This window comes from Dermacentor andersoni, chromosome 5 (genome assembly GCF_023375885.2).
Source record: "Dermacentor andersoni chromosome 5, qqDerAnde1_hic_scaffold, whole genome shotgun sequence".
Lineage (NCBI taxonomy): Eukaryota > Metazoa > Arthropoda > Arachnida > Ixodida > Ixodidae > Dermacentor > Dermacentor andersoni.
The window spans coordinates 110,568,001-110,583,230 of NC_092818.1; the positions used below are offsets into that span (position 1 = coordinate 110,568,001).

At 48.6% G+C, this 15,230-nt stretch overlaps 1 protein-coding gene and 1 long non-coding RNA gene across 4 annotated transcripts in view; one reads left to right on the forward strand and one right to left on the reverse strand.

Annotated features, from left to right (window-relative positions):
• Positions 1-10,848, forward strand: part of LOC126531027 (uncharacterized) — a 43,165-nt gene extending 32,317 nt beyond the window's left edge. For all 3 annotated transcript variants that reach the window (XM_055070919.1, XM_055070918.2, XM_055070920.1), the window contains exons 7-8: positions 908-1,044; positions 1,888-10,848. In XM_055070919.1, the coding sequence (XP_054926894.1) occupies positions 908-1,044; positions 1,888-10,465 (8,715 nt within the window). In that variant the 3' untranslated portion in view covers positions 10,466-10,848. The remainder of the gene's footprint in view (positions 1-907; positions 1,045-1,887) is intronic.
• The window catches only part of LOC129385046 (uncharacterized), a 40,994-nt gene that overhangs the window by 14,399 nt on the left and 11,365 nt on the right, over positions 1-15,230 (reverse strand). The window lies entirely within an intron of this gene.

Consider the following 15,230-nt stretch of genomic DNA (forward strand, 5'->3'; position numbering starts at 1 on the left):
GAAAACTGTGTGGTTGTGTGCCCGTCAAAAAAGCAAAACGTGTGACAAAACTTCCACTAATCTTCATCTTATTGACAACCAGATGCAGTTAGATATCACGAGTATCCCCCCCAAAAAAAGAAAAGGAAAGGCACGCACAGCGGCATCCTTCCTATGCTCACCCCTGTGAGCACTGAACGAGCGAGAAACAAGCGGCCGCCCTTTGAGCAATTAGTAACGAGATAGCCATCAGTTTTGCAAGTGCAAGAAGCCGAAACTGCCTGCAGAATAAAACGCAAACCACCGCCCACCCGCTCGTGCGCCAATGCGCGAGCGGTACTATATAGACGCGCTGGAGCAAACTAGCTCTAAAGCAAACCATGCAACGAAAACCGAGAGAGGGAGGCGCAAGAAAAAATTTCCCTGTATTCCCACATAGGGGCAGCGCATGCCAGAAAAGAAAAAAAAAATAGGAAATTGGCACACTTTTTACACGTACAGACGGCACCGTAAATATACGGCATCGACCATTTCGGACTTGTTCGCGGTGCCGTATATTTGCGTCATTTGCCCTGAAAGGGTTAAAGAAACCCCAGGTGGTCAAAATTAATCCGTAGTCCCTCCTTCACCACGCTGTTCCTCATAGTCAGATTGTGGTTTTGCTACGTAACACCTAAGAATTCTTTCATTACTATATATATGTATGGCCCAGTGACTATGGCATTCTGCTGCTGAGCACGAGGTTGTGGGTTCAATTTCTGGTGGCAGTAGCCACATATCTATGGGGGTAACATGCAATAACGTTCATGTACAAATCAATTACTCAATCAGCACGTTGCCAGCCACCACCTTGAATACGAAAGTAATCCTAGTAGGATGTAGGTTCAACATGTACTCCACTGACTGGTAATGTGAATGGCTGATGCAGAGACTGAAGGAGCTCAAGCAGCGGGAGTTTGGACGCAATGTGCTGTCAAAGGTGAAACGTGAGGACAAGGGCCGTGAGAAGGAGCAGCGGCGTCTTCAGCATTTGGCAGAGCTGAGGGCTCATGTGGCAGTGATGCGGTGAGCTCTGCTTTTTTTGCTTCTTCACTGCTAGCCTGAGGCACACTTTTTTCCATGCTGCCCTAAGGCATGAGGAATGTCTCACTTGAATGCTGAATTGTTTCTTCGTAACATCATTATGTGGCCAGTGTGTGAGCAAACTAAGCATCAGTGCCATGCTATAATGTCTACTGCAAAATTTTTCTGTGGTGCTATAAAAGGTGAAGGCACTATGATTACGTACGGAATTATGTCTACTGTAGAATAACTCTTCTGATGCTGATTCAATACTCCTGCTGAGCCTGGCATTATCGTGTCATCCACACATTTTCTGCTGCTTTCAACTGCATTTCCCGCTCCATCAGTAATGTGAAACTTGGCGTGTATAAACTGCTGAAGGGGGTCTGAAGAAAGTGTTCGCTCAAATTAAAGTATGTGTGGGGGATGCTGTAAAGGCTTGCTGATCTGAACAGTAGTTAATTTAAATATGTATTGATAGCAATGTTGTAGAAACATAGTATTTCCCATTAGGCAGAAAAAGAACTATTAGAAGAGCAAGCATTAGTTACGTATGAGTAACTTCTGCTTTTTCTGAATAAACGCCAGGGATACATGCTGTCTCTCTCTTGTGAGAGCCTTGTCCGTCCCGTGTGATGGTGCCTGGTCTTTTAATTGGAAGGCCTGCACCTTTAAAGATGTTTCACCGTGTTTGCTTTATTGATGAACCATCAGTTGAGCGTTCAAATAAATACATGCCCAAGTTTACTCATTCCTAAGCTAAAGAATGAACCCTTCATGTTTATTTTTTATGATGCTGTTGTGCTAACTCTCTCTAAAAATATAATTGCTGTTTCCTTACTTTAGAGGACCCACTGAAATGGGAACTGGAGAAAAGTTCCGAGGACGTTTCCAGCAAGTGGACTATGTAGATGAAACAAAGCCACAAGCATCATCACAGTCTCCCACTCTCTATGACAGTGACGAATACCAGCAGGACACAAATGAATGCCAGCAGGACATCAATAAATGCCAGCAAGACACCAATGAACTCGAGCAAGACATTGATGAATGCCAGCAAGACATTGATGAATGCCAGCAAGATGTTGATCAAAGACAGCAGCAAGACGATCAAAGACAGCAGGAAGCCGATGATAGCCAGGACGCTGATGAAAGCCAGGATGCTGGTGAAAGCCAGGATGCTGATGAAAGCCAGCAGGACTCCAACAATGCTAGTTCGAGTGATGATGATGAAATCGATGAAAAAAAGGAACAGGACCTTGACAGCCAAGCTCAGAGTCCACCTGGAAGTGTGCCAGAAGAAGAACAAGAAGAAGAAGAAGCAATCATCCCACAAACAACATTTTTTGCTGATTCGAACATATTCGAACTGCCACCACTGCCTGGTGAGATTCCTCTTCCTACCGACATTCCACCTCCCCCACTCCCACCTCCATCTTTAGGCCTTACTATCTTAGACCCTGGTCAAGAGAAGTACTCGCCAGAAGAGCCCACACCTGCCCTTCCAGAGCCTGCTCTGCCCGAGTTGCCACAACCTACGGTGCTCAACTTGCCACAGCCTTCAGTGTCCGAGCTGCCGCAGCCCTTGGTGTGTGAGCTGCCTCCACCTCCTACCCCACCTACAGAGCCACTCTTGGCTGCACCAGAGCCACCCCTCATCGAGGAGTCCAAGTCTAAGCAGCTTATTGGCAAAGCATTGGCAAAGAAGCGACTCATCGCATTCTCTTTGACTTCAAACCAGCCCCTGCAGAAAGCCCTTGAAGTGAAGAGGGCAGCTACTACAGTGACAAAGCCAGTCAAGGGTGCCTTGTCATTCAGCTTTGCTCGGAAAAACATTGGAAAAGTGGCCCCCATTTCAAGTGCATTGTTCAAGGAAGACGATGACCAGCCTGATGAGGAAAGCCCAGAAGTGACTGCTGCAGCTGCAACAAGTGAAGAGGTACAGCCGAGTGCTGCTGAGAGTAAAAGTGCAGAAGAACCTGAGAAAAACGAGAAGCCATCTACCGAACCTGAGCAGCAGGAAGACAGTAACTTTTACTTTGTGGCCCCTCCCAAGAGGTTTAAGGTGAAGCCAAAGTTCGAATTCGTAAAGTTTTTGAAGAGTGATAAGTTTGAGCTCAAGCTTCCTGATGATGCAGTGGAAGGAGTTCCAGAGAAAAAAATTAAAAATGAGTCACAGGAAGGAACTAAGAAACCAGTTGATGCCACAGGTAATAAAGCAGATTCTGAAGAAAGTCGTGGAGATGCGAAGAAAAAGCAGCAACCTTCTAAAGTTAGTGACAAGAGTGAAGGGTCTGCCAAAAGCAAGACAGAGTCTCTTGATGTCTCATCTCGAAATGGCAGCAAGAAAAAAGAGAGTGCAACTAGTGGTGCCAAAACAGAAAAGAAGGATCGTGGCAGAAGTCCTCGCAGCGGTAAGCACTCCAGAGACAGGAAAAGTCGTTCCCGTGAACGTAAAAGGAGTCGTTCAAAAGACAAGAAACGAAGCCATTCAAGGGAGCGAAGGAGAAGTCGATCCAGGGATCGACGAAGGGGGCGATCACGTGAGCGCCACCGCAGCCGTTCTCCACGAGATAAAAAGAGGAGCAGATCCAAGGATGGAAAGCGAAGTCGCTCTAGAGACAAAAAGGGAAGCCATGCCAAGGACACAAGAAGGAGCAGGTCGAGGGAGCGGCGGAGGAGCAAGTCCAAGGATAGAGGCAAAGACAGAGCCGATCATAAAAGTGGGAAGGAAGCCAAGAGGCGGTCACCTAGCAGGGAACGAATAAGTCACTCAAAGGGCCGTGCAAAGAGCAATGCTGACAGTCAGAAGAAAAAGGAAAAGTCTGCAGATGACAAGAAAAGTAAAGAAAAGCATGCCACTACTAATGACCATAAGAAGGAGGAAGCAGTACGGATGGAAACAGCAAGTGCAGAGCCACAGGCTTCAAGTCCAGATGCACCCCAGGATGATGGCACTACACAAGCAGTGAATGGTGAGGAATCTACTGGTGATCAACAGGACGAAGAAGAAGAGAAGGCTGCTAGAGGGCCCAGACGTTCGCCAGAAACCGCTTGCAAGCAAGACAAGAAGCAAGCTTCTGATTTGAGCACTTTGCAAACTGCATGCCATAAAAAACCTGATGAAGCAGGTGCGTGCTTGGAAAGAAATGAGCCAGTGTTAAACTTGATGTGCGAGGACAGCCCACTTGATACTCTTGGAGAAGCAGACAGTTGTGACAGTGCAGACATGTTCCAGCGTTCACCATGTAAGCTCTCAACATTATCCACTGAGGAGGTGCCACTTTGTGATGACAAGGCTGAGACTCATGGTGACGAGATTACTGAGCAACACATTTTTTTAACAACCTGCTCTGTCAAGTTGGATGAAAGTGACAGTGGGAGCAAACTTTGCCAGATGCCGAAATCTGATTCCCCGTCACAGATATGCATTGACAAACCATTGCCTGAAGAAGCACAGGAAACTCGTGAAGACACAGGAGCAATTGGTCAAAAACAACTTGAAAGCCAAACTGAGAACCTTAAGGAAGCTAGTGATGACTCTGAAAGTTGTGATGATCCCGTCAAGGCACAGCAGAAGTTCTTAGAAGAAATAGAAGCTACCAAGAAGAGCGCCCTTGTGACAGTACAGAGACAGAACTCTGAAAGCAAGGCAGAAGTTTCCGGAAATAACAAAAAGACCAGCAAAGCAAGTAAACTGAAGAAGTCAAAGCCTGAGAGCACAGAGTTATCAACCATGGACCTCATAGTCAAGGAGAAAACTGCCAAGGCAGCTAAAGAGAAGCAGAAAACCGCAAAGGACAAGCCACAGGAAAAGAAGAAAAAGAAACGAAAGAGAAGGCCTAAAGCATCTAGTTCGAGCTCATCGTCGTCATCATCCTCTTCCTCATCATCTTCAAGTTCATCACGTAGCAGCAGTTCAGGCACTAGCGGTAGCTCAAGCAGTTCAGGCAGTGGCTCAGACTCTGAGAGTTCCAGCAGTTCGTCTTCTTCCAGCTCTAGTTCAAGTAGCTCTAGCAGCTCATCATCTTCATCCTCTTCTTCTTCTTCGGAGTGCCCTCAGAAACTGAAGAAAAAGAGGAAGAAACTGAAGCTGAAGTCCAAGATGCTTAAGGAAAAAATGGCTAGAATGGCAAAGAAGGCACATACTGCCAAGACTGTGCAAGCATGTGCCACCATGCTCGCACAAACTTCTGGCATTGATAGCATACTGACCATAGGCAAGCAAACAACCCAGACCACTGAACATTCAGGCAGTACATTCCACATTGGGAGTGTGTCGCATTCTGCACGCACAGCTGAAGACTCAAAACCACCACAAGAGCTTGTCCAGGAAATTACTGCTTCAAGAGGTTCCATCGAGCAAGTTATCGTGAAGGAGGCATCAAAACTTGACAAAGATTTAAATTTGCAAATGACCTTTGACCTTGAGCCAGTTGAACCTGCATATGGTGCACAAACAAGCAAGCAAGCTTCGGATAAACTGCAACACAGCCACAATGTTAAAGGTTTGGAAGAACTGTCCTCGAAGAATGTCGCTGATGTCCCCTGTGAACCAAAAGATAAATGTTTGAAAATTGAGACGACCACTCCTGATGCAGATAAAGCACATAGTGATGCTGCAGGTGCTCCCAGCAAGACTACAGAGCACTCTAAAAGTGGACATAAAAATAAAGTTGATGACAATGAAGTGAAGAAGCCTGATCTTGCTGCTGCTAAAGTTATTACAAGTGGCCAAGCCAAGGGAGCTTCTGAACCTTCAGCCAAGAAAACTGTTGAGGTGCCTTCGAGCAAGAGTCCCTGCAATGTCATTGTCGAGCACCATAGTAGTGCCGAGCGCCGTAGCAGTGCCGAGCGCCGTAGCAGTGCCGAGCGCCGTAGCAGTGCCGAGCGCCGTAGCAGTGCCGAGCGCCGTAGCAGTGCCGAGTGCCATAGCAGTGCCGAGCACCGTAGCATTGCCAAGCACTGTAGCAGTGCCGAGCGCCGTAGCAGTGCTGAACGCCGTAGCAGTGCTGAGCACAGCGATACAAAAAAAGACAAAAAGGACTGCCCACCAAGCAGTCACCAGCCTACTGGTGATGACAAAGGAACTGAGAAACTTGACAGTAGGAGAAGTAAGGAGCTTAAAAGGAAGAGTGAGCCATCTCCAAGCAATGAGCCTGCATGTAAGAAAAGAACTGAGCAGGATGCAACCAAAGCAAACAAGGTTGATGTCAGAGGAACCAGTCATCGATTGCCGAAGTCTGATACCACTACTGCAGAGCACAAGAAGTCTGTTGCAAAGCAGGAGAAAACCAAAAAGGAAAGAACAAAAAAGGAAGATCAGGAAGGAGCAAAAAAGGCTAAGGAAGAGGCCATTTTGGACCCAAAAGAGAGGGAGAGACTTAAAGGTGAAGCTTTAGAAAAAGCACGGAAAGAAGGCAGCGACTGCATTAAAGTGAAAACAGCCGATCGAAAGAAAGAAATCAACTGGCCTATGACTCTTATTAGATATACTAACAGCAAACCATTTATTTCATATGGCTGCAACCCCATCTATGGCAAGATCAGTGTAGCATTTGTAAAAAAGGAGAAGAGGCCTTCTGTAACTAGTAGTTCTGAGGAAAAAAAAGAAAAGAAAGACATTCGCGAAGTGCCAAAACATTCTGCAAAAAAGGATGGCCATAGTAGAGCACACAAGTCAAAAAAGGACATACCGCTGGATGCTTCAGATATAAACGAAGTGGCATCACCTTCTAGGGAAGCAGTAAAGGAATCGGATGCCGCTGACCTTGTGTCTCCTGACCTCAATGCTATGTCGGGACTTCAGGCTTTGCAGTGCCTGTATGATAACATGGACAGTCCAGAGGTGCCAGCAAAGGATCTGGATTCTGAAAATGAAGCAAGTCACCTCAAGGCTGATCAGGAGGATGTGCCTGAAGAATCTGCATTCAGCGATCAGCAGGCAAACAAAGAAGTGGATGCAGCCAGGCACTGCAGTGTTGAAATCGCACTACCCAGTTCAGAAGCTCTTAGTGCAACACGGCACTCAAAAGGTACTCTGCTGAGAACCCCAGAGCATGAACCACCAAAAGCGGAGATGGAGGTGTCGTCAAAGTCACCACATGCTGTACCAGAAAAGGCAGAATCATTGCCAGACAAAACAGAATTGACAGCTGAACCTGAAACGACAGTAGAAATTGCAGAACAAGAAGCTGATGAGAAATATAAACTGGAGAATGAAGGAAAAAACAGTAGCGCGAAAAAACGAGTCATTTGTGAACTAACTCATCCAAGAAAATGTTTTATGGAGGATGAAGTTCTGCACTCTGGTCAGGAAGAGGTCCGGCTGCCAGAGATGGAGAAAGAAGGGAGTGTGCTTTCACCTAATGCCATGGATGTTTCTGATGATATGGTTGACATACTCTTAAATAACGAGACTTCTCTGGAAGAAACTCGTTTCTTGGAGTACAGTTCACGTATCAAAATCGAGAGCATAACAGACATTGAAAGCGCTCATGTGGAAACTGTAGAAAGTGTAGTTGAGAAAAGTGAACTACAGATGGAAAGATCTACGAACACCATAGCTGAGAAAAGTGAACAACAGTTGGAAAGTGCCATGAAAACTGTAGCTGAGAAAAGTGAACGACAGGCAGAAGGAGCCATGAAAACCATAGCTGAGAAAAGTGAACGACAGGCAGAAAGAGCCATGAAAACCATAGCTGAGAAAAGTGAACGACAGGCAGAAAGAGCCATGAAAACCATAGCTGAGAAAACGAAACGACAGGCAGAAAGAGCCATGAAAACCATAGCTGAGAAAACTGAACGACAGGCAGAAAGAGCCATGAAAACCGTAGCTGAGAAAAGTGAACGACAGGCAGAAAGAGCCATGAAAACCGTAGCTGAGAAAAGTGAACTGCAGGTGGAGAGAGCCATGAAAACTGTAGTTGAGAAAAGTGAACAACAGGCAGAAAGAGCCATGAAAACCGTAGCTGAGAAAAGTGAACTACAGGTGGAGAGAGCCACAAGAACCGTAGCTGAGAAAAGTGGACAGGCAGAAAGAGCCATGAAAACCGTAGCTGAGAAAAGTGAACTACAGGTGGAAAGAGCCACAAAATCTGTAGCTAAGAATAGTGAACCACAGGCGGAAAGCACCATAAAAGCAGAAGAGCGAAAGGAAGATGTAGCTGTGGCAGTAGCCAGCCCTAGCATGGCTGCTTTGCCAGTGGAATTAGTGTGCACGGAAACAAGTCAGATGATACCACTTGGAGCTGACAAGGACCTGACTTCTGAATATGAAAAGTTCATGGAACAGCTGAACCTCGGAAGTTGCATTGAAGTGGAGGTAGCACAGGAAGTTGAAGTGCCTAGTGAAGATGCTCTTGAGCCTGAGCAAGCTCCAGATGTCATCAGTGCGGCATCAGCTGAAGGCAAGAACGAAGTGGATCCTGTGTTCACTGTCCCAACGCAGACTTCACTGGTAGCTTCGCTGCCAAATGATTTATCTGAAGTGCCTGTTGAAGACATTGGGGCCCTTGAGGTGGCTTGTGAGAGTGAAGTCAGCAGCTCTCCATTTTTACCATCTGTGCCACCACCTCCGGCACCTGTACCTGCACCTAGTCCAGCCATTGCATCTGCCCTTGGTGCAATCAATTACCTTTCCTCTGTTGGTTCTACTAGTGCAGACAGCCAAGCATCCTGTGTTGCTCCCATTGGGTCCATGGTTCCTGCTGGAATTCCCATTGCTTCGCCATTGCCGTTGTCAGCTCCTGCCTCGCATACTACAGCTGTATCAGCAGTTCCTGACAAAGCTCCAATTCCTGTCCCTGTACCGGCAGCTCCTGTTGCTATGCCAGCCCCTGTGTCCTTAATAACATCTCTTCAGTCCTCTGTGCCACTTGCTGGTTCCAGTCCACAGCTAATGTCATCTGCTCTTGCAGCTATAAGTGCACCTCTGCCTGTTTCAAGTTCATCTGCCTCCTCAGATTCTTCTAAAAGTACTGTGCATACAATTTGTTCAACGAGTGACGTTTCTCTTTCACCGAGCCAACCTTCTTCATCCAAGAGGTTGCACAGGAAAAGGCACAGTGACATTGCCAGAATGTCTACTAGTGCTGAGGACATTGCCCCATCTCCTCCTAAAAAGAAAGGTTCAAAACACAGCTCACATAAATCTGCATCCCAAAAGCCAGAACTTCCTGCCCCGCCAGAAGTTTCCAGTAGCAAGAGTATGTCACGGCCTATCATCATCAAAGTTCAGGCGAATTCTGAACCAAGAATGCAGTCAGCTGCTCCTCAGATCTTGCAGACAGAAAATGTAGATGGCTTGGAATGTTTGCCTGTTGAGCAATCGGCACTAGAGGTCTGTGCTGAGGTAGAAGTTGGAAGTGATGTCTGCACAGAGGAGCAGGTGAAGTTTCCATCGTCAGATGACATGTTTGTAACCATCGTGGACACTGAAGATATATGCCTCGCTGCTGTTGAGGAAGTGGCATGTTCATCATCGGATGACCTCGGCAGCAGCTTGGCAGTGCCTGCAGAACAACCCGAAGAGAAAGAAAGCTCCCCACCACCGCCTCCTCCACCGCCTCGTTACTTGCGGCTCAAGCCACGCAAAGGCTCATCATCATCATCTGTTAGTTCATCCAGCTCTGTAGAAGAAGTGCCACCGCCGCCGCCACCGCCTCCACGGCCACCTGTTCGTTGCTTGGTGCTCCCTCCCCCACCTGCAGGTATTCTCTTGCCAGCCGGCAGGGGCACCCTCTCAAGTGAGCCGAAGAAGTCCGTTACTTTTGCTGATGGCATTCCGCCAGGCAAAGAACCACCATCAAGTGGGGGTGCCCCTTCACCGCCACCTCCTCCACCACCGCCACCTCGTGAGCGCAAACACCGCACAAAGGTCAAGGTTATCATACCATCATCTGTAGCAGACTCCCTGCCACCACCCCCACCTCCCCCAAAACGACCACCACCACCACCGGCTGCAACGGCACCTACTCTGGCCACTGCTTCGACAGCAGCTACAGCAGTGGCTGCGGCAGCAGCCCCTGCTCCCCCTGTTGCTGTGGAAACCGTGGCTGCTGCCTATCCGCAGTACCAGGTGCATATGCCCCAGCAGGCCTACCCTGCCACAGGATACACTGTCCCATACAATAGCTACCCAGCAGCAGGCTATGCATACACAGCCGCAACACATTTGGGGCAGACGGTAGCTTACACCTACGCACCTGGCCAGGCGGCTCACCAAGCCATGCCCATACAGCAGGTGCCTCCTCAGCAGCACCTTTACACCAATGCTACTGCTGCTTCTTATGTGTACCACCCACACCAAATTGTACAGGCTGGTCCAGCTGTGATGCAGCCTCCACAGCAGCTGCAGCAAGCACACCTTCCACCACCACCGCCACCACTTGTGGGGCAGCTACCTCCCAGGCCACCCACATAGCACTCGAGTGCCCTTCAGGACATTGTGCACAGCAGTGATTACTTTCCAAGAAAGATACTTTGTGTTGTGGCATTAGGTGGCACAAAACAGGACCTTCAGAGGAGCGAAGGCTCTATTGTGGGCTCAAGTCATGGGTGCTTGCCATTTTCTTGGATCATGTGTAGCTCTGTGAGTCAAGAGCTCTAAACATATTTGTTGCGTCGTCTTCACAGTGAATGTTTTACTTGAGGCTGGTATTCCAGCTTTGATTTGGAACAAGGTGCATGTCACTTAGCTTTTGTTTACAGTGTACACCATGAACATACTGCATTGAACATCGTTATAAATTGTGTAAATATGCTTTTTGTTATTCGTAGAATAAATGAAGTATTCTTGTGGAATAATTGTGCTTCATGATGTGTTCTTGTGGAGGTTGGCTTTGGTGCAGTAAAAAAGTGTGTGCACTACACAGAACAGCAACAGCAGCAAAAAACTGCAACAGCGTTAAAGTGTGCCATGCATACACTGTATGGTATACATTGATAAGGTTTCATATTCAAAAAGTACACCTGGACTGTAAGGGCTGCCACCATGAGTATAGAGTAGGAATTTGGGGGGTGCCAACAGGTTACTCCTGATCCCTTGTGGTACAGTATGCATGTTTTTTGCGTGCTGCATTCTATCGAGAATGCAACCCTGCGAACAGAAATGGTGATCCCCTGCTTAAGATTAAACTGCAGTATCTTCTAATCCATCACAGCAATGCTGATTATACGGCATGTTGGTTGCCTAGGGTTATATGCAGAGCTTGATTACATGAGCTAGTTAACATGTCCTCTGCAGTGGCACTTTTTGAAGTCTAGATTCCTGTACGTGGTGACTTGTCATATTGCTCTGGCACGTCATGGCCCACTGGCGATTCACCAGGGAGTTGTGCGCCTCAGGGTGCAAAGATATGGTGCCACGATATGTCAGATAAGGTGCAACTACAATTTCTCTCTCTGTTGACTTCTAGCGAAGATGCCACTTGTGAACTGCAGGAAAGCCCTGCACAGTCGCACAGGGAGAACAACCGCCATGACCCACCCGTGACCTACCCGTGACCCACGTCACAGTGAACATGTAAAAATGTCTCAAGCTGCAGCCATTTGTGCTTGATAAGTGACCCTTGAACATTTAAGTGGCAAGTAAAATCTATGTTCCAAATATTTACCTTAATTTACTGTTTGGCAACCACTCCTCTTTCCAGTGCACTGTTCAATAAACAGCCTACCAAAATTTACTCCAGGACTCGCCACAGTGAGCAAGGAAACTGAATATAATTCAGCAGTGAGCTTCACACTTGGAGGCTGAGGATAGAAAGTCTGTGAATTACATACGTTAGGCATTAATAGTGCGGGCAGCAGAAGGCCAATTTGCATTGATGCCATAACTTTATATACAGTCTCGCTTCAAAACCATGTTTCAATGATGAAAAGCTGAGCCAGTTGGTAAAGCTAAATGGTATAGAAGGGTAGGCGTGCAAAAACAGACGTGAGAACAAGGATGACAATGTTTGTGCCGTCTTTGTTCCTGCACCCATGTTTTTGCATGCCTGCGTTTGTGTACCATGCTTCAGCTTGTTGAGCACGAGAGTTGATGGGCTAATTGCTTTAACATACTAAGGCAGCAGCACAGGAAAGACGAGGACACAAGAAACGTAAAACTTGTGGCATCTGTATTAAGCTTCTCGTATTGTCTTTCCTGTGCTGCCGCCTTAGCTCAGCTTATATATGCTGAAGTGTTTAAAAGTGCCATGAATTTGTGGCTGATGATGATGCCAAAGATGCCTGTAATTTCTCATTCAGCGCCGTCTTGTAAAGTAGTTGGAGCTTAGTTCGAACCCTGCTTAAATCTTGAGTAGACATGGGCCAATGCAGAAATCAAAAACTAGGTTGGGTGTGACAATTTTTTATATAACGTTCAATTCAGAAAAGGTGCACAGCACCACAAACGAAAAGGTGCAGGTTGTAGTGAGCCGTGCTGCACCCACTTGCTGCAACGTTGAAAGGTGCACTGCACCATCAACGCCATCAAGGACAGTGGTACTGGGGTTGCTGCTGTACCTCCGAAAATCGACGGCCTAGGTGCGAATAAGTGAATAAGTCTATAGTAGCCCTGTAGTAGCATCCGTGTACCACTTTACAATGAAGGGCTGCAAGAATTCTAAATGATGTCATAATAGCAAAACGACAGGCATTTGATGAATGACTATGCGGCTGCCACAGTGCCACAATGCTGCTGGCGGCGCTCGTCATGCCTGCGTCAGACACCTACAGTGCTTCGATGGATCTTGCTATCGCTTTTAGTACTTCACCTTCAAGTGAAACTACCAATTTTGTTGTCGCAGTACTTAGGCTTATTGCCAAAAACTGAACAGAGTGATTTTGCCTCAACCAAATGGCACTACTATTGCAGATAAAGTGCACCCAAGATGTCCCAGTACAGTTTATTTTTATGTGCATAACGAATTAAGCAATATTCTTTTAGGCACCTTTAAAGGGGTCTGTAACACTTTTAGAGCACAATAAAAAGACATTCACAATCTGTGGACAATGAACATGCAAGCCAAATATTCTGCTGCATGTCTGCAGTCCAGAGTCTAGCGTATAAGATTGTTCGCTCTCTCCTGCAGCTCTTGAGGCCTCCTTTGTGTGTGCTGCCCTTGAGGTCACAGACCCGTGCAACAGCCCATAAACACTAGCCATTGGGCAAATATTCATGGCCATGAGTTAATCTCAAGCATCCACCCATCTTGTCACACCTCCTTTGTCGCTCTTTGGCATCTGTCAGATGCCATCCCTGAATGGTTACCATAAGTTGTGGGAGATACGGGGTTCTCCTCCGTACTCTTGGGACAAAGGAACGACAACACAGTAGTGCAAACAGTCACAAGGGCATTTATTGCACCTTTCATAGATCCATGCCTGCTAGCCGAGTGGCTATCCACAAAACATGCCGATGGGCGCGCGACAAATCTAGAAGTCCGACTCACCGCGAGCGAGCGAATATGTTCGCCCCATGCTGGATCCCAACGCCTGGTCGTTCGCGTGTTCGGTCACGCCAACGGAGGCGCGCTCGAAGGCCGCCACGCGAGGCGGTCTCGCAGAAGCATGGGTCGCCGCGCGCGCGTGGGACGTCCACGCCGTGCGCCCGACCCGCCGGGAAAGAGGCAGCCCCTTGTCCCTCGGCGCCCGAGTAACCCCGCCGCGGTGCGACGGTCGCGCCATCTCTCGCACCGCGCTTGTACCACTCCGAGCGCCGCGGGCGCCAGGCCACGCGAGCCGTGCGGGAAAACAGCATATCAGGGGATGCGCTATGCGGGAAAACATCAGGGGACGCGCAAGAGTCGCGCATCCCCACATCCCCCCAACATTAAATCACTTCTTATTCCGGCGAAACATGTGACACGGTCTAACATCAACACGTGCTTCGCGAACAAGGTGGTACATGCAACAGTGGCCGCGCCGGGGAAATGTCCACACGCTGTCCATAACATGCGAGCCGACTGTCCTTGGGGGTACACCGCTGGCGTCCGCCGGTCACCGCAGCAGCTTTGCGACTCGACGGCACGATCCCAGGCCAGGACTCCGGAGACGACGACGCAGTAGTCGGTACGAGCAAGCGTCGCTCGCGCCGACACGCCCTGCTGGCAAGAGCCGCCGTAGCTGTCGGTGACCGCTGGCTCCTTTGTCCGCCGCCGAGGGTTGTGAGCTGGATGCAGGAGGCCACCGAAGTCGCTGCGCCGAACTGGCCACAGCATCACCATCGCCCGGGGTGACTCGATCGTAGTCCGGGGCAGCAGCGCAGACGATGTGCAGGTGACAGCAAGCCAGGGGTGACTCCAATCACGCTGCGTAAACTCAACACACTCGGCAAACACTACAGTAGTGCAAGGGAGAGGAATTCTGCATGCGCATCGCCCACGTGGTACGATGTTCAACTCGGCTAGCAAAAGATCGGGCAGCTACTCAGATGCTAAGTTCACGTGAACGAAGCTCGCTTCCTTGAGCCGAACGAGTAATTTCAATTCGTGCGAGGCTAAACTAGAATGAGGGAAGCAACTTGCAACACCTCAACGCCACGGTCCACCAGGTTGTGTCCCTCCACGTGCTACAGGCAGCTTCGTAAAGCCTTAGGCCTAAATCGTCGCTACCCTAACAACCGGCATCCAAAAACAACACCCAAAATGGGCGCAAAACAGGCAGCCGCGAGGAGACGTCAGCTCTGTGAGGTGGTCCTACTCCGCTCGGTGCACACAGCATCCGAGTTGACGGCGCCCACCGTCCCAGACGGTGTCGGAGCGCCTGGTGCCAGGCCGCAATACCAGTCAGACCGCAGTGGCACCCGTGGCCCGCGGCCACCCGGCTCCCTGAGCCGCGACTTCATCCGAGTCAAAGAGATAGAAGAAGCTATTTACATAAGAAATTCGGACCACCCACGAGGCTTCCGTACTCACTCGCTTCAGGCTTGCCACTGCTCCGCGGGCGCTCAGCCTCGCTCTCCCAGGATGCAGACCACGTGGCTCTCGTACCGACGAATGTCATTAAAAAAAAACACTTGCGAAAAGGCTTAGCATGTTGACATGTTCAAACACACTACAGCCTCCGTCGCCTCGCTCAAGAAAGCACGCCGCCGATGCTAGCGATCAAAATTCACGCTAGGCCTACGCTTCGGTTCAAACAAAGGTCTTGAACGAAGCAAAACTGTTAAATCTATCGTCCGATGCCCCAAGAGCCCCACGTTG